Source organism: Strigops habroptila, chromosome 6, assembly GCF_004027225.2.
Source record: "Strigops habroptila isolate Jane chromosome 6, bStrHab1.2.pri, whole genome shotgun sequence".
Classification (NCBI taxonomy): domain Eukaryota; kingdom Metazoa; phylum Chordata; class Aves; order Psittaciformes; family Psittacidae; genus Strigops; species Strigops habroptila.
In genome coordinates, this window is record NC_044282.2 from 55,250,775 (window position 1) to 55,269,379 (window position 18,605).

The 18,605-nt window shown below is 42.7% G+C and overlaps 1 protein-coding gene across 5 annotated transcripts in view; it reads left to right on the plus strand.

Annotated features, from left to right (window-relative positions):
• The first annotated feature begins 233 nt into the window (after window positions 1-233).
• The window catches only part of KLHL29 (kelch like family member 29), a 410,258-nt gene continuing 391,886 nt past the window's right edge, over window positions 234-18,605 (plus strand). For 2 of the 5 annotated variants that reach the window (XM_030490107.2, XM_032920018.1), the window contains exon 1: window positions 234-498. In XM_030490107.2, coding sequence (XP_030345967.2) covers window positions 360-498 — 139 coding nt within the window. In that variant the 5' untranslated portion in view covers window positions 234-359. Of the gene's footprint in view, window positions 499-855; window positions 1,115-2,010; window positions 2,072-18,605 lie in introns of those variants that run through there. The other 3 variants (XM_030490109.1, XM_030490106.2, XM_030490108.1) reach the window with 2 other exon arrangements.

The window sequence follows — 18,605 nt, forward strand, 5'->3', positions numbered from 1 at the left end:
TTTCAATAAAAACATGGATTTGCCTGTTTCTGCCGGGTTGTGCGCTCCCCTCCCTCCCTTTGCTTTGCTCAGCTGTCGTTTGGCACAACTGCCTCCCTTCCAACACGTTAGAGCATATATTCTTCCACGATGCATTTTTAACTGGCAAAGTAAGGAGAAAAGAATGTGATTAAGCTTATTTTTATGCTTACAGGAAATACAAAAGACACAGTGTTCTATGTTTAAAACTACAGCATATGCAGCTTTGTGTGCACATCAGAAGGATCTCTACAAAGCAGCACATGAGGATACAAGACTACACAGGGTAAAGAGACGGATGCAGATTTCCACGCGTAAAATCTGTGGTGACTCCAAGCACGATGGATATTAAAAAAAAAAAAAAAAGAATAAAATACGAGCGGTGTCAGGAGAGAACCGCACCGACCTATTCAAACAGTCCTGCGGACTTCAGGAGGCTTTGGATCACGTCCCGGGAGAGGGATGGTTTAATAAAGCTGGGTAATATTTCTTTCCAACTACCCGCTACTTTTGAAGGCAGTCGGGAGACCGGTGACCTTTCCGCAGCCGCGCTCTGCCCGGCACGTCCCCGCCGCGTACCGCGGGGAAGCGCTCGGCGCACAGCTCTGCGCTCCGGGCCGCGGAGCACCGCAGCGCACCGCACCTGCACCGCGCCGGGGGAACCTCCGCAGGGCTCGGCCGGCAGCGGGCCCGACCCCGGGGCAGCCTCCCGCGGGGCGGAGCGGCGCGGCGTGCGGGGCGGGCCGGGCCTGGCTCCACCGCCTCCCGCCGCAACGGTGATTGGCCCGGCCCGCCCCTCGCCCCGGCGCCCAGGCCGCCTACCTCCCCGGCTAAAGCGGGCAGTAGGTGAGGGGAAGGCGGCCAGACGGGAGCATGGTCGCGGCTCCGCAGCAGCCCTCGCCGCCGCGCCGCGCCCCCCTGCCTGGCCTCCAGCGCGGCTCCCGGCGCCCGCAGCTGCGCGGGGCTCTGCGTTAGCGGCGGAGGCTGCAATGCACAAGCCGCCGCCTCCCGCCGCCGCGCATCCTCCCGCCGCCTGAGGACGCGGCCGCGCACCCGCGCTGCTAGCCCAGGGCCGCCTGCGCCCCCGCGGAGGGAGGTAAGCGGCGCGGCGGCTGCGCGCCCGCGAAGCTCCCGCCGCCGGCAGCCGTGCCGTGCGGTGCGGTACCGGGCATCGCCGGGCTGGCGGCTGCCCTGCGCCTGCGCTCGCTGCCCGCATTAAAAACTTCCTGCGTGCCTCCCGCCGCCGGGGGGGTGCTGCGCGGGGAGTCCGCGGGGGATCGTAATGTTGTTATGATGATTTTATCTTTTTGCCAGGGTTTTTTCCACCTTGGCGTGGGTGTCCTCACCCCCGTCGCACACCCACAACTTCAGGCGCTCGCCCGCGCCGCAGCGTGGAGCGGGGTCGGCCGCGCACCTTCCCTTCTTTGCCCGCTCCCCTTTTCCAGCCCCAGGGGCCGGCCGCGTCCCCCTGCACCCCTCACCCCTCCTTGGGGCCGCTGTCCCGGCGGATCGTCCCTTCCCACCCGTGGGCCCGCACCCGCAGCCGTCCCCGAAACTGCCTGGGAATGGCTCGGGCGCACCCCGGCAGGCAGTCTGCCTGCCTCCCTTCTTCTCTCTCTCTTCCCGAATCCCTCCGTCGGCTCCCTGTGCCCGCAGCACGTTTCCATTCCCCCCTCCTTTCCCCTCCTCCCCACGCGTGATGTGTACGAGGAACTTCTCGGCGCAATACTGCTTAAATATATTTGTTGTGGGGTTTTTTTTAATCACTTTGTACGCGTTGCCCACGCCGTGCCTCGCCACGCCGTGTGACGTTTCCTCGCCGGTGAGAGGTTTTGTTTGGCTGCTGCTCGGCATTCCTGTTGATGCTTTTTTATTTGGGGGTTGTTTGCTTTTAACTTATCTTCGAGCCGAAGTGCTGTCTGGCGCACAGAGGCGCATCCCCTGGGTACCTGTTTTCAGAAGGTCTTGCTTAGGATGGGAGGGAAAAACTACTTTATTTTTGTTTTGACATTGCGTGCATGTGACTAGCTGTCCTTGTCGTGAGAGGATGCAGGTTTGTGCTCCCCGGGATTTTGGGTTCAGGTTCCTTGACCTCCCCGGAGGGTGAAGAAAGCTCTGGAGGAAGGGAGTTCTGGGGATGGATGGTGGTGTTTTTCATACACTCCGTAAATAGTGTGTGCTCATACTCTCCGGGATTGCTTTAATTTTTTCCCCTCTGGCTTCATTTTCTCAACTAAAAATATTCCTAGAACGCTGGAGATGGATTTATCTCCCACCACCACCAAAAATTACAGAGCCCTGGTCATGTAGTCAGTTGCTTAGCTTTTGTTTATTTTATGTGAAAACTGTTTAGAAAAAATAGTGTTCTGATAACTAGATTAAGGGGGATTTAATCACTTTTCCATCAATGAAGGAAAAAGCCATGCATGTTTGCTGTAGGCTTTTTCTTGAACGGAAGATTATAGAGCACATTGCTGATAAATGAAGAAACTTTCCTTATCTTGATATCCTTTAAAACAACTGAGTAAGTGTGTATGTGTGTACGTGTAGGCACGTGTGAGTCTCTCGCGCTGATTTAAGCACATTTGTCAGGCTATCCTTTTGAGGGCAATTTTGAGGTACTTAAAAACCAAACTACTGTAGCTTTAAGGTGACTGCAGATAGCAGTATTCCTGTCTCTTATAATTAGCAATCTGCTGAAACTTTAAATCTTCCTCGATGGATGAGATGATCTGTGAGAGAAGAAATAGTATTCCAGCAAGCTCTTCTATTTTTTTTCTTTTTTCCCCCCACCTCCAAAACAAAGCAACAGTGTGTCTCTTCTTTATATTATTGTTGTATTCTGGTTTAAAATGCTAATGGCTTGCTTTTTTTTTTTTTCTTTTCCCATGTGGAGGAAAATAAAGTACAGCCATATTTTACACTGACATTTATCTGCGTCAAACTTTAGTTATGCTCAGGAGGTTGTTTAATCTTCTCTGAATAATGTGCAGGGTGGTTGTTGGTTTGTTTTTTTTTTTTTTGTTCTCATAACCTGTCCTCATTGTGTGTATTTATGGAAGTTGTCTTCAATTTAAGATGAAATATGGGAGCTATGCAAGTAATTTAGTGACCCATCCAGTATACGACTTAGCTAGCATATGTAAACTATGTCTTTCATTGCCTTGTATCATATAGATATCTTTTTTGATTACATCCATTTTGATATTTCATAATATAAACTGAATAACGCCTATCATATTTTAATTGAAAATTAAAGTTTGGGGTTTGAGTTAATACCTCTTCTAAAATACAAGAGTATCACTGTGATTTATTGAAAAGTCAAACATCCAGTTATACCATGTAGTTGTCTCAGAGGGAAGGACCAGTAGCACTTAATTTTGATGATTTTTTGTTCATGTTCGTTTAGCTTCCTGTAGAGGGTCTTAAATGAACTCTGAAATACATACCAGGTTCTCAGTCTGGAAAACTGCCTGACTTCACTGTATTTGTTGTCTCCGGTAGCTTATGAAATGCGTGCACAGTGTGTCAACCTTTCCCTTAACAACAAAACCTATGAGCAAATGTTCAGTGTGAATTATATTACTGAAATAAAATATTCTATAGTTGTCATGGTTACAAATAGAGGCAGGGTTACTGGTTTTCATCTGCATGCTGGGGAGGGGGAATCTAGTTTTGTCACTTTTTAATTACATTTCTAATGAGTGATGGTCATACTTAGGGTACCCAATATATTAGGTACACGGCACAGTGAATTAGATTTTTGTCGAAGTCTTGCTGAAATGAAACAAAAAGTGTTGGTGTGCAGGAGCAATCCTTTTCTTGTTCATTTGTTTTTTCCGAAGCAGAAATCTTGAGGGAAGAAAGTAACCACCTCTGTTTTGTCTCCTCTTCTAGATTAGCATGCTGCCAGGGCTGCTGCTCCTTTTCTTCAAACAATAATAAAAAGTATATAGTGTGTATGTTGACTAGAAACCCTGTTAATGAAGGGAGAGGAAGACATGGATCTAGAAATTAAATATGATTTTGGGGTTTACTGTGCACCGTATCTGGTGCTATCACTTTCAGTGCCTGTTTGTGAGGAGACTTCATTATCCCCAGGTTTGCTGCGCTCATCTTGCCAGTGATATTGCTTTGCTCCCATGTGTCCTTCTCCCAGTTTGCGATCCACTGTTTCCCTTGGAGTGGCTCCAGTTCAGCACCGCGCTAGTGGCCACTGGGATTGGGGCCTTAACTATTTGTAGTTGTTGATGCTCATCCCAATGTTGTTCTGCTTCTCCATGCCTATCTGCAATTCAGGCTTGTTTTCCTGACCTTTGAATTTAGTTCAGAGAGCCAATGGACCCAGTTCTCCTGAAGCACAAAAAAAATAAAGCAGGGGTAGGAAATCACTAATTTTTTTTCCCCTTCCTTTCTTCTCTGTGTACAGCCTCTGTGTGAGTTTCCACCACTGCACAGCTTTACGGGGAAGGAGGTACTCCTGAATCTGAAAATGGAGAGAGAAATTCCAGTCTGTCCTGTCCTGGTTAACCCCAGTCCCTTCCACTATATCCTTGTTGTGGGATTTAGTTTTTTAATCTTAAAACTGATCTGGCTTTTTTTTTTTTTTTTGTTTGGTTTTTTTGGTGTGGTTTGTGTTTTTTTTTTTTTTTGTTTGGTTTTTTTTGTTGTTGCACTTCTAAGTGTTGGGCTCTGTTTAATTTTTTTTTTTATTTTGTTTATTTTTTTAGCATCCCTTCTTTAGGTTGAGCATAGCATTACTCAGGTTCTTGCAGTTACTTGTCCAATCGATGCTCTTGGACTTGCTGCCACAGGCTGCAGACTTAGGGAGCCCAAATACCTGAGGGCCTGATCCTGCAGCTGCTCTATTTGCAGAGCATCAACTTCATAGTGCACCACGGAGGTCTAGGTCGTTTTCAGATCATTAATTCTTTGTGCCGTAATCAAGGCTTTTAGCTAGCTAAAATCTCAGCATGTGTTAGTGACTGGCTTGGTCCTTCAGCTTTTTTTCCGCTATATCTTCCATTTTTCAGTATTTGGCCTCACAGTGTGCTGATTCAGTAACCTTAAATATGACACAGTATCATTAAAGTCTGTGATTTATTTGTGTATCTGTTCACCTTATTAATATACGTCTCTCCACAGAATTAATACTGTATAAATACCTGTATCTTTAAGCCCATAAATATACAAATCAGATAATATTGCCTTGAATATACTTGCAGGTACTTCAATTATTGTATTAACCCTTTGTCACATTTTTTTAAATTCCCTTTTTGGCTTTGTATTAGTTTACTCAGTGTGGGGAGTGGTTTTAGCATCCTTTTATGCAGTTAACTCTTTTCTCAAGTTACTCATAAGCGGATGGAGCTCCTGTGCAAAGGTTGAAGACTGTCTTCTCAAGAAGTTACCTGCCAACAGCAGCTCTGGGTGTGAGGCTGTATGAAACGTAAACAGCTTTGACATGCTTCTGTCACTTCTGTGTTTCCTTTGTTACCAGAAGTACAAAGAATTGTTCCTCAGCTATAAAGAAAGAGATTAAAAGGAAATAGATCAGAACTCTCTTATGGGAACGCCTTTCTGTCAGATTCTGGAAAATCAATGCACTTCACAGGGTGTGAATGTGCCATTTACCTGTTCTGGTTAAACCAGAACTAAATGGACATGGTATGAGAGATGCCCCAAGAAGCCTTCTTAGCCCTGTTGTATGTGGCTGGTTACCTCTGTGCTGTCTTGACCACCTAATAAATGACAGTAACTGAATTCCTAGTTACACTCTTCAATAAATAATTTTGTGTTGTGGATTAGCATATTGGAACATGGGACCATTCTGTTTATTTTTTGTGCTGCTTTTTTTTAAATCTGTGCTGCCTAGGTGTATGTTTTCAAATATCCTCAACTTGGGTTTTTGCCAGAGTTGGTATTAACGTCAGAAGAACACATAGGTTTTTGGTGGTCTTAATCTTCAGGTAACTTATAGTCTGGCTTGCACTGAAGCAGTCTGCTTGAACTGCAGACAAAGACTTATTTTAAAATGAATTCAACATTGCTTTTATAGTGTTTTGTGCAGTGGTTGTGTGTGGGTTTTTTTTTTTTTGTGTGGGTTTTTTTTTTTTAATTCCTTGCCATCCATTACAATATGCCATATGACATGTGATACTAAGTGCTAGGACTTCAGTTCACGTTTGGTTTACCTTACTGGAAGACATGAATATACGGTTCTTGGGTTTGCTTCCAGTTTTGGACTAAACTCTACATAAATACGGGTAATATGCAATTTGAGAAAACCAGATTATTTCTAGGGGTATATTTTGGAACACTTTCAGTGCAGCAGTTTGCAAGAAAATCTGCCACTGATGCAGTTCCTCTGCACCATTGCTGTTAATGAAAGACTGTTAGGTGTGCATGCAGTAGGAGTGGATTTTAGGCTGTCAGTGTAGCTGAGAGCTAACTGTGAAGAATCCCTCAAGTTCATACAGGGGTATCTGAGGCAAGAATGGTGTCCTGTATAGGTCTCAAGACATGCCTCATTTGTTGAGCTGGACCTTATTCATACATCTCTTGATATTCTTGAGAGAGACTCTTTGCCAGTCTTCCCTCTTTTTAAAACAAACAAACAAAACCAACAAAAAATCGACCCCAAAACTGATCTGTGTGACGGTGCAGATGGTAGAAATCCTGGATTTAAAGTGTGATTTAAGAGCTTTTGCTTTAGACACTTCTTAAAGTCCATGCTGATGAGTAATTAATATTTAAATTGGATAATTCTACTCTGATAGGTGCTTTGTCAGACCTTGAAGGATTTTGGTTTTTTTTGGTCTGCAAAAGCAACGCTAGCGGTTTTGCAGATTGCAGCATGTTGTAACTATGCAAAGGAAGTTTCTCTCCTCAGACTGAGGCTTAAAGATGCTGTTTCCCGTAATTAGAGGGAGGAGAATTTAAATGCTGTTAGTTTTTTCAGCCACAGGTAAACTCTGGATTAAAAAAGGGAGGTAGAAGGGTTCAGCAAGTCCATTGTAATAATCACATGATGGGGAGCAACTTTAAAGTGGATGCAGCTGTGTTTACCTGTGCTTTGAAATACATATGTACTACGAATTTTGGTTGACTTGTAGCTTGCTCAACACCTGAATTCATTAAATGATTCCTGACATATTGTATACTTCAAAAAATGAGTTTTTAACTTTCTCTTGATTTTTATTGTCTCTTGCTTGCCTAGAGTGGAACAATGCCAAATTGGAACACTTAATATTGCAAAATGTTTTTGGGCTTATAAAAGTCTAGAAAACGCTTTTGAAAACATATGAAGTGCTGCAGAATAACTAAATTTAGGCAGTATCTTTTTGAGCTTACTCCTTTACCCCATCCATCCATAAAGTCTGGCAATGGAGGGGGGGAGGGGGAGAAGTTGTTAATTCTGTATGAAATTTCTTTTGGTTTGTAATGAGGGGTAGAGTGTAAAAATACATGCGTATGTAAAATGTGTAAACTAATTCAACTGTATCAACCTGTACACTATGAAACAGCTCCTCCACGGTGCTTGCATTCTTAGGTGTATCCTCAGTATATTGATAGCAGGGTGGGTCAGCAGAGCTGTTGGGCATGATACTATTGTTGCTTGGAGTATCAAGGCTAGGAGCTCTGATGACAATGGAAGCTGGTTCTTCTGGTTTGGGTTTTTTCCCCCTCTGCCCTTTTTTGAATGTCTTGTTTTAGTAAAATGTGTTGGAGGCTATAAGGAGTATCTCAGAAGAACTCTGTGAATGACAGAAATAAAAAGAATAAACTCTTCTATCTAAAACTGTAGTCCCTGGAATAGGTAGATATTTCTGGAAGGTAGGAATAACTGAGTGCCTGATAATATGACACTGGTTAAATTGTAAGGGTTCTCACTAAGAAACAGGAGGTTCATATAAATAGCTGCTTTGCAGATAGAACTCCTTTCTTTGTTATCCCTTCTCTCTTGGGGAGAGGAGTAGATGCAACAAAGCTTGTCCAGATGTTCTCCATCATGACTGGACTGTTCTGCTTTCCCCTAAACAGTGGGTTCTCCCCCAGTTTCACAAACAGCTTGATAGATTACATCTGAAAAGCCTGGCTACTACTACAGATGCTCTGTAGTCTATCCTATTTGGAGTAGAGAAATCTCAAGTACACTAAGGATGTAGCGTGGTGAGAGGTTATGAAAAAATGCTGTACTTCAGTTCCTTAGAAGGGTGGAAAAAAGTGCATGGTCATCTGAAAGATTTTTTTTTTTTTTTCTTGTCATAAAACACAAGGCAAAATATTAAATATACTGCACCGCCCTTTTTGTTATGCTATTTTTTGGCTGATCATATGAGGAAAATAGATATTGTTTAAACAAACTCACTGTTCTGAGTGTGTCTTCCTTCTCTCCCCACGTTGTTTCACATTTCTAAACATTGAGCATACCAATCAATATCCCATTAAGAGGAGAATTAACTTGGGAGAAGCTTGCATGTATTTGCATGTAGTAGCTTATTTCTTGGTCCGTGGTTTTGTGTTGCCTTTCACCATGTCATATACTTCCCCCCCGCCCCCCCCCCCCCCCCCCCTTAAGAACACTCCAAATATTTGGGCAATTACTTCTAATAGTGAGGTTTACCATGCCCCATCTTAATTTTGTCAACGTGAATTGCTGGTACAGCTGTCTGCAATGCTTTGCTTGCAGGCAACATCAGTCAAATGCTTGTAGCTACCTTTTTGCTTCTGTTTTATAATAGCTGGACATCAAAGTATGAGGCTTCAGATCAAATGTTGCTCTTGGTTACACATGTGTAGTTAACAGAAATCAATGTTGCATAGACAAAAATGAAAGTTGGATTTGATCTTTTTGAGTTAACTCTTGCCTCATTTACACTTGCGCTAGTCTGGATTTTCTGTGGGCTGGATTGAATGCCCAATCTCAAATTTGGAAGTTGTGAGACTTTGGCTGTCTGTGCCAACACTTCATTTCTTATGGTGTTTGTACAAGTCCGAAAGTAAAACCCATCCTCTTGCTTTCTGAAGTCTGAGCCTTGAAACTGCAAGCAAATGTAATGAGATTTGATTAAAAGCGGTCTATAGGGGATGCTGCAAGGGATGTGGCTCTGTGGGACCTTCTGGAAAACCTCTTGGTTGATCTTGATGTGTGAATTGTCACAAGAGCAGCTGAACTGTGGACCAAATCCTGATCTAGTTAACACTACCTGTGTTAGCAGACATGTTCCAGTATGAACCTGATGTTGCACAGTGTTTCTGTACCCTGAGGAATGAATCACTTGTGAAATTCAACTGTGAAGGTCTTAAGGTCAAAGAAGGAGTCTGTAAATCTCAGTAGATGACAGTAGCTGCAAAAGAAGGGGTTGAGGAGTGGGCATATTTTCCACTCTCTAGTTTGTGTGGTCTAGGTGCTTCAATACCTTTTTTTCTTCTTTTCTCTCACAGTTCTGTATTGTATAAAATGGGCCAAATTTGTCCTTGGCTTGGATCAGTGGAGTTAAATGAAACATTTGGTACCCTGAAAACACTAGATAAATGTTCTGGCTGTTCTTTAAGATTATAAAATCCCCAAAGTAAAACCTATTTTCTAGTACATTTTTCTTTTTAGACAAGAAGTGTGTAATTTTACGATTAAACTTCTGGGCAGTTATAGTTCTGCAACATCACAACCTTATCTCTCTGTGAACTAAATGGCAATGGGAAGTTGTGGCTGATATTTGAGTTGTTATTTATAGGAGGAAAAAATAGAGTATAGAAATGGTGTAGGAATTAAGGAAACAAAAAGGCTTTCCTGAAGTCTCCAAAATACAGGTCTGACTTTAAAGTGGTACTCAGATACACAAATGCATCTGCAGATGGAGAGGAGGATTGTGGTTCACTTGCTGCCGTAATACTCCTTACGTTTTGTTTGTTTTTCCTCTGTCTTGGATACAAATTTTGAAAGCCCATTTGTGTGTGTGTGGAGGGGATAAAATTGCAGTGAGTTTTCCTTAAACTCACCGTTTCAGTATCACACTTGAGCAGTTCACAGCAGCATCCTTCAAACCTTCTAAAAACTGTTTTTAGACAAATCTTGTGGTTGCAACAACTAAGTAACTGAAGTGTTGTATTTCAAGAATAATACAAGTAAAACAAACAAAAACCCCGAATTCTGTGCTGCCTTCTTTATTCAAAGAAATTCATGCAGCTGCAATGCTCTGATGGCAGAGTTAAGGTGGTCTGGGCTGGAGATCAAGAGTGACACCCAGCTGGGTCAGCTTGAGAAGCTTGAACTCAAGTGATGGAAATGATGCAGGTGCAGCTTGAGCCCAGGCATCCATTGCTTGAGGTGATGGTTAATCAGGGCATTAGGTACCTCTGTACTTTTCACCTGGAGAAGCCAGTGGGCTGGTAAGACTTCTGCTGCATGTAATCTGAGTGGAAGTCCTGGTTAACCATTTCCTTCCTTCTATTTTCAGGCTATACTGTTAATCATGCAGTTATTCATCTTTAGGAAAACATGAACAGGCTCAGATTCCCTCAAGGTACTTACTGAAATGATACTGCATATGGCAGATTGTAAGTCTTCCTCTGTTTAAATTTTATCCTGTGAAGTTAGAATATACCAGTTCTTGGTTTTGAGTAGTTCTGTAACATCTTGAATTTTACTATAGCCACTTCCAAGTTTGCTAACAAGGTATCTTTAAAATCATATAGTACAACCCCCTTATTTTTATATATAAAGATTGTTATTTTTTTTCAACAATCAGAACTGTACAGCCTTGGGCCATCTTCTTGATTGGAAAACTGAAAGATACACGTACCCCTCTCCCCCACCCCTACCCCCCTAACCAAAAACCCCACCAACACCCCCCCCCAAAAAAAAAAAAAAAGCCAACAAAAAAACCCCAAACAAACAAAAGCAAAGTGCTGTGGTGTTTTCCTCTGTGCTTGCCAGGCGTAGTAGCATGAATTTTATTTTTGTTAGAAATATTTTATGTATTTGTTTTAAGGTGTCAGAAAGGGGAGGGGGCAGTGTAACTTACACTTGTAATTGCTATTCTAACAGCAAAGCTGCTTTTGAGAAAAAATTAACCATCAGGTTACTATTCAAGAAATGTTAGTACTGATTTTACCTGGATAATCTGTTACTCTTAGGCAGAAACTTCAGAGAATGGGCATTGCGTTATAACTATTACATGCACAAATCAACCATTTAATCTTGGTTTGCTGTGTCTGATAACAGAATTATGTTTCACTGTAGCTGCAGTCAACACACTGTCTAAAAGTGTGTGGAAGAATGATGATGGTGAAGTGGTGATGGAGTTTATGTAGTACAATACCAAGTGACAGCATTGCTAAGTAAAACCCTTTGCCTCTGTCCTCAGATGAAATGGTAAATGTAACTCTGAATCTCTGGGTGGGCTGTTGGCAGAGAGGAATAAACAGGAGATCTTTGAATCTGAAACTAAGAGTTTCTGATCTTTGATCTTAAAAACATCTGCTAGCCAAGCCTGGAGCTGGCTTACCAATTGGTATGTGACCTGGCTGCCACTAGAGAGGGACGGAGCTCTATAAAAAGCAGGGGTGCTTTACTTTATATAAAGTGCAGATTTCAAATAAATAATAATTTTAATTTTTTTTTATTTTTTACAGCTTTGTTTTTCTTTCTGAGGGTAGAAAAGGAGAGGGTGAGTGTTAAATCACACCATTATTTATACCCAAGAACAACTTCATAACCAAAGTTTTATTGCCCAGAAACATCTTTAAAAAGACGGAAAGGCTTCACGTTCCATGTAGAGATCAAACTCACAAATATTCTTACCATAAAGCAACAATTAACTGCAAACTGTACTTTGGAAGCTGAAAACAAATTTCTAACCAAGCTGGGTGAACAGGGAAAGTGCCATATCCTGTATGAAACGGAAGCACAAAGGCTTCCAAAAGAACTTGGAAAGGCAGCGCAGTTCTTAAATGTTTTCCTTAGTGTGACGTGTTTTTATTCTGCTTATCTTTATTTAGCTGTGGCTCTGAAGTTCTGCTGCTTCACCACCACTCCCTCCTTCTCCCCCTTTTTCCCCCTCAAAAAAACAAACAAACAAAAACAAAAAACAAAACAAAAAAACAAACAAACAAAAAAAACCCCAAAAAAACAAACCAAACAAAAAAAAAAAAAAAAAACAACCACCAAAAAAAACCAACCAACCTAGAAACTGGGGGGCCAACTTCAGTTCTGTGTGTAACTGCAGCTGCTTTTGGCTGCATTAGGGTTGGGTTTGCATTGTCTGATCTGCCAGTGGTGCTACTCTTCCAGTTTGTGTTGTCAAATCAGTCTGTTTTACATACATATATAATACATATTTTCTCAAAGTAACTGCACATGCACTCTGCCCGAAGTTGCTGAATTACCTCTTCTGTCACTTTATCTTAAGCCTTCAGTTCTCTTTATATTTACTTTTATCTCATTTCAGATTAATGACAAAACACCACTCACAATTTTTGAGCATCATAGGAATGAAACATAGTGTTAACTTCAGTATATTCTGGAGAGTTTTTTTCCATCTTTGCCTTTTCTGTTTAGGCAGTAAACACTCGCGGGACAAGGGCTATTTTTCGCCTGTACAGTTAGGGCATCCTTCCTAGCTGTGCTTTGTGCCCTAACATGACAGAAATGATTCATAAGCTCTGAAAATGCTGCTGCTCTTCACCCCTTTCTCTGTTTTAGTCTACGAAGATTCTGTTTTGCTGAGGCAAAGGAAAATGTAATACGACTCTCCTTTTCTGTTTCTCGTAATTGCTTATTTTGGGGGAGGAGAAAGTATCTTGAAGAGGTAAAATTAACATTAAAATAATTTTAGGAATCATAGAATGCTCTAATAGTTTTGTTTTTAACTTCTAGCTCATATTCTAATCCAGAGAGACTTAACAGCAAGCATAGGCTTGCTAGTCGGGGTATATCTGTTTCTTCTGGAAAGCAAGTATGTTCTTTGTCTCACTCCATTAAAAATAGTAATCCCAAGAATATATTGAAGGCTCTGAACTATTTAGGAGGTGGTTGTTGCTGTAGAGGTCCACAGTCACGCCCACCAGAGGGCATTTTATCACCAATTTCTTGGGGAGAAAGTTTTTTCTTAAGTCATGAGTAAAGTAGTAAATATTGGATGGAAAAGCAGTATATGAAACATTGTACAGATAGCTTTTTTGTTTACGTATAAATACATATGCTTATTTCCTGGCTGTATTTATATGTAAATAAGTAATGATGTCAGCTTGAATGGTTGGGTTTCCCCTCTGCTTCCTAAATACTTTCTATTTTTACTTAGGGATAATCTGAGAAAAAGGAATTCTTTAAAGCTCTCCCACAGCTGGTATAGCCATTGGTTACCAGGAAACTGGCCTCCCTACCAAACAAGTGCAGCAGATACTCTGGATGATTACAGTGTACTTCTGCTCCCCCCCTTTCCAGGGCACGCAAAAGCAGAGGCTGCTGTTCAGGAGCCCTACTCATTTAGGAGGCTGGAATTTGCAAATATACTTAATTGTGAAGCCCCTGGATCTTCAGGAGACACTTGGCAGCCGGGGAAGCGTACATCTGCCAGATGGACCTGACGTCTTGCGTTTGGCAGCAGTTAATGCTGAGGCGTGATATGCAAAATCCAAGAATGACAGCTAGGAAATGAATTTTTATTTTAAAAACTGTATTTTGGTTTTGTTTTGTCTTTTCTTTCATCTGTCTTCCGTTACGAAATAAAGCCTCTGCAGGAAGGAAAAACCCAACACATTTCTCAAAATACCTTCTCTTATCCCTTTTCAGGATGCTTCCTTGTAAGGTTGACATCTTTGCTGAAGGTTGGGCTGCCCCAGTTCAGATGTGTGACCTTCCTCAGCCTGGTACAGCACACATAATGTGATTAATTCCCTTTGATTCCCTGTGGACAAATACATTCACTCCACCAGAGCCCCAGTGACTTGTTTGCAGCCTCAGCAGAGGCCTGGGGTCATCTGAGACTAAACTGCAAACCTGGGCAGGGATCCGAACAGCCAGTGCTGTAACATGTAGGCAGAGCAGTGGTAAAAGCCTTTCTCTCTGTGCAGGACCCTCTCTGCATGTGTATGGGACGCACTGTGAATGATCTGCGTAGAGACTTGGATACTCATCATAAGTAAGGCTCTGGGACCTGTGGTTAGGACCCCATCTGGATGAGGATGGAAATTATTTGGAACATGTCTGTTGCTTGCTAAGAGTAGCTCATGTCATGAGGGTGGTAATGATGAAATGTAGAAATTTTTTTTCTTGTTCTCCAAACTGTTCAGGTCAAAAGGCAGCACCTCGTTCGGGTGGAACAAGCACAGACCTGCAGACCTCCCACTGCTCCACCCTGAATGAAGTGCACTCACAGAGGCTTTGATTTCTTTGAGAATCTGACCCTAATCTGCAGAGGTTGGAGTGATCTTGTTTAGAATGAAGGGGAGCGGAGATAGAAGCCAACAGTGTAGTTCTCTGGAGCACAAGTATTTGGGGAGAAACAGTGAGGATGGATGCACTCTCTCTCTTGTGTGGTGTTAGTGGGGAGGCAGAATGTGCTGTGGCCTCCCCTTTTCCTGGGGATTCATGGGAATCATTCATGGGAAAAGTGGAAGAAATGCTGTGGTCTGAACCACATCCCACTCGAGATGGGATCAAGACCCTTAACAAATGGTGGTTGGGGAACTGTGTGGAAACAATTGCTCAGACCTTAAACAAAATGTTTGCAATGAAGGTGAGGTGGAGAATTAATCAAGACTAGCTCCTGCCTGATCATCAGCAGGCACTCTCCTAGTAAAATGCCTGAATGTTTTCAGCCTCTGTATTCAGAGGATAGATCCTTCAGCCAGGAAATACTTCTTTTTCCCCCAGCAGTGTTAGTGTCTCTGCAAATAAATGACTTATAAAAGAATTTTATAAATCCTTTAGGACTGAAACTTTGAACAGCGCTTCTAGCTAGATAGATTTGCTTTCCAGAACTATCCTGATGATTTGATAAGACCTGTGTCTTTGTCTTTGCCACCTTGTCTTCTGTGAGTTTACTAGCGTAATACCTGCAAGGGTTGTAAAGATAAGTTGTGGGTAAGAGTGGAGTTGTTTGTTTTGGTTTTGTTTTCTTTTTTTCCTTTTAATTAATATTTAAGGGCTCAAGTATAAATTAGCATTAAAAGGACTTTGGATCTGATCCTGTAGTTATTTCCTTTACTTTTAATTTTGCCTGTGGTGATGAGCTGGGCTAAGTATAAATGTGGGGACCGAGCTGTAAAGACTCAAGTGAGCCAGTGTTGTAGTGGGTGAGTTAGTCTGCTAAGAACTTTGTTAGGATTAAAAAAACCCCAAAGACACCACCCGGTTAGGATAAAAAAAAAAGTAGATGGCAGCACTAAGCTGTTCTGAGGGAGAGAGGATTTGAAGGTGAGAAGGATGAAAAAGCCTGTTAAATCTGCAATTATTGCAGCAGTGCAAAGCTCCCGCAACACTATAGTAACTCATATTAGCAGAAGAACCTTGCAATCTGGTTTCCCTGCTGTTACACTGGGAATAGATACTACTGCTTCCTCTCATTTCATTAGCAAGGACCATATGAGGTCTCAGTGTAATTCTGAGCTAAAACAAGCTCATATCTAGGTTTCGTACAGAGTGACTTAAGGATTTGACCTGGCTGCCGTTTGTATCTTGATGCTAACTTATTAGTACTATTGTTATTGTATCGGAAACAATTCATTGGCTTCCAAAGTATGTGCAAAAACATACTTACTTTCAATATATTTTAATTTTGGCGTGTAGGTCTGTGGCAAAGTTCTGGGGGTTATTTGCTCAGTTAGGAGGACCATATAGCCAGCAGTGTTGTTTGACAGAAGTAGCCTGTACCAGGCTGAAATCTTATAAACATGCTGATTATCCGGTATTTGAATTAGTATTTTGATGTGCTTCAGCCGAAGCCTTTCATATTGAAAACAGCTACTTGTCACCTTTGGTTAACTTGGCTGCTTTGATCAGTCTGGTGTCGAACACTGGTTTAAGGCACCTCTGGAGCAGGAAGGCCGGGGGGGAAGGAAGGGGAAATGGTTGCATTGGAACCAGGTGACCACCCTGCTTGGGAAATACTTTTGATCAGAGAAAGGCTGTCTTTCATTTTGTGAACTCTAGAATAAAGGAGGGGAAAAAAAAAAAAAAAAAAATCTCTATTTTGTTACTCTTCTTGCACTTCGAGGCAGTCTGCCCACCAGAGTTGGCAATATGTGCCTGGGGAAGGGGAAGAAAGTTGGATACTTTCAGGAAACAGAATGGAGAAAGGTCCATGTGGTTTAATTTTGATGTAAGCACAAAACCAGCTGTTTCCAACTTTGAAAACAGTGCCCTCCTTGGGAGCAGGAGATGCTGCTGATGGTGCAGAAAGTGAGCTTCCCCCAGAGCAGGTGGTGTGTGGAGAAGGGCTTTGTAGGGGATGCAAACCAGCAGGGAGCAGAAACGGGTGTCACCTGCTGGGTATGAAGGTTGATTTATAGGATTTAAGTGTTTTATGGAAACAAAGGCTTGCAGAGCCTAACTGAATCAGCTGGGACCAGAGCTGCAGTGCCTCCTTCACAGATAATGTCTTCCCCCTGCTCATAGCTTGAAGTCTCCTGTTGGAAGGTGTCTTATGGTGCTGGAGGATGTAGTGGAGAGCATGATAGAACCATATCAAAACTCAAGTTGGAAGAGAACTGTAATGATCATCAAGTCCAACTCCTTGCTTCTCACAGGACTACCTAAAACTAAACCATATGACTAAGAGGGTTGTCTAAATGCTTCTTGAACTCCAACAGGTTTGGGGCTGTGACCACTTCCTTGGGGAGCCTGTTCCAATAATTGACCACCCTCTCAGTGAAGAACCTTTTCCTAATATCCTATCTTAATTTCTCCTGATGCAGCCTCATTCCAACTCCTCAAGTCCTGTCGCTGGTCACCAGAGAGAGGAGATCATGCTGCTCCCCTTGAGGAAGCTGTAGACTGCCATGCGGGCACCCCTCAGCTGTTTATTCTCTAAGTGGAACAAAGTGAACTCAGCCACTCCTCCTAAGTCTTGCCCTTGAAGCCTTTCACCATCTTGGTCACCCTTTGGGCACACTAATATTAGTCTGACATCCTTATATTGAGGTGACCAAAACTGCACACAGTATCTGAGGTGTGGCCACAACAGTGTGGTGTAGGGTGGGACCGTCACCTCCTTTGACTGGCTATCTATGCAGTGCTTGATGCACCCCCAGGCACTGCTGGCTCATGTTCAACCTGCCATCAACCCAGACCCCGGGACCCAAATGAGGAGGATCCTCTCTTACCCCAGGTGGCTGATCCAAGAAGCCTGGGGCCCTAGTTAGGGCCTTTTATGGGGGGAGCACAGGCCCTAGGGCCTGTCTTGGTCCAGGCTGGGTGGGATATTGGTTCTTTTTAGTATCGATGACTAAAAATAATTGGCAGAGTTGTTGGCCATGTGTGCTTGTCTGAAACCCATGTCCGGTCCTGCCTAAGAGACACCATGTGTCAGTGGGAAGGTGCCAAATCTCTCTCCTGCCTGAGGACTCGGAGCTCCTGCTCAGCTGCCGAATGCCTCAAGATGGCTGTTGGCTTTATCTAGTGAGGAGTTCAGGAAGTGGCCTGGTTGTTTTTTGAATCTGTCATTAGTATTTTAAAAATCAACAAAAAAAACTCTTAGGAGGAATTGTTACTTCTATTCTACAGCTCCCCCAAGGTTAACTTCTCATGGAGCTTCTGCTAGTAGGTGGGTTAAAAAGGGATGATCAACATCATAGAATATCGCAAGCTGGAAGGGACCCATAAGAATCATAAAGTCCATCTCCTTGCTCCTTGCAGGACTACCTAAAATAAACCATATGACTAAAAGCATTGTCCACTTGCTCCATGAACTCTCAGGCTTGGTGCTGTCACTTCCCTGGGGAGCCTGTTCCAGTGACCAATCACCCTCTCAGTGAAGAACCTTTACCTCATGTCCCATCCTAACTTCTTTTTGATCAATTTAATCAGTTGCAAATAGAAAACAGATTGCATGGCTGGATATTTGGTGTAGCTAATAAGAAAACCCCTAAAATAAAGTAAAATAAAAACCAACAAAAACCCCACCCAAGAACATTTTACACAGGTTGGTTAGTAGCTTCTCCTGTACCGATAGTAACTAACATTGTTATTATAAGTATTGTAGGAATTTGGTGGGATTTGACTGCTAAAATAAAATGTATTTTTAGGAAAAGGCAAGTAAATTTTACTTCTGGAGAACTGGATGTGTTTTGAGGATGCTTTTTAGTATTACAATTTTTCGTGCCCTTGAGCAGCTGAGGTGGTTAACTGATACGCGTTAGGGAAGGAAAAGCTGGTTCATCTTGTGGATCTAATGGTTCTGTTGTGTCCTCAGAAAGAAGGTGTCAAATACGATAATGTTTTCTTTGTCTAAATTCAAGTTCATGTGTATTGTATCCAAATGAATGTCAGCTTAAAAACAGGCTGACCATGGAGTTGTCAGACTTTTGGTCCATCTAATCAAGTACCTACTTCCAGCAGTTCCCATGGCCAACCATTTATAATA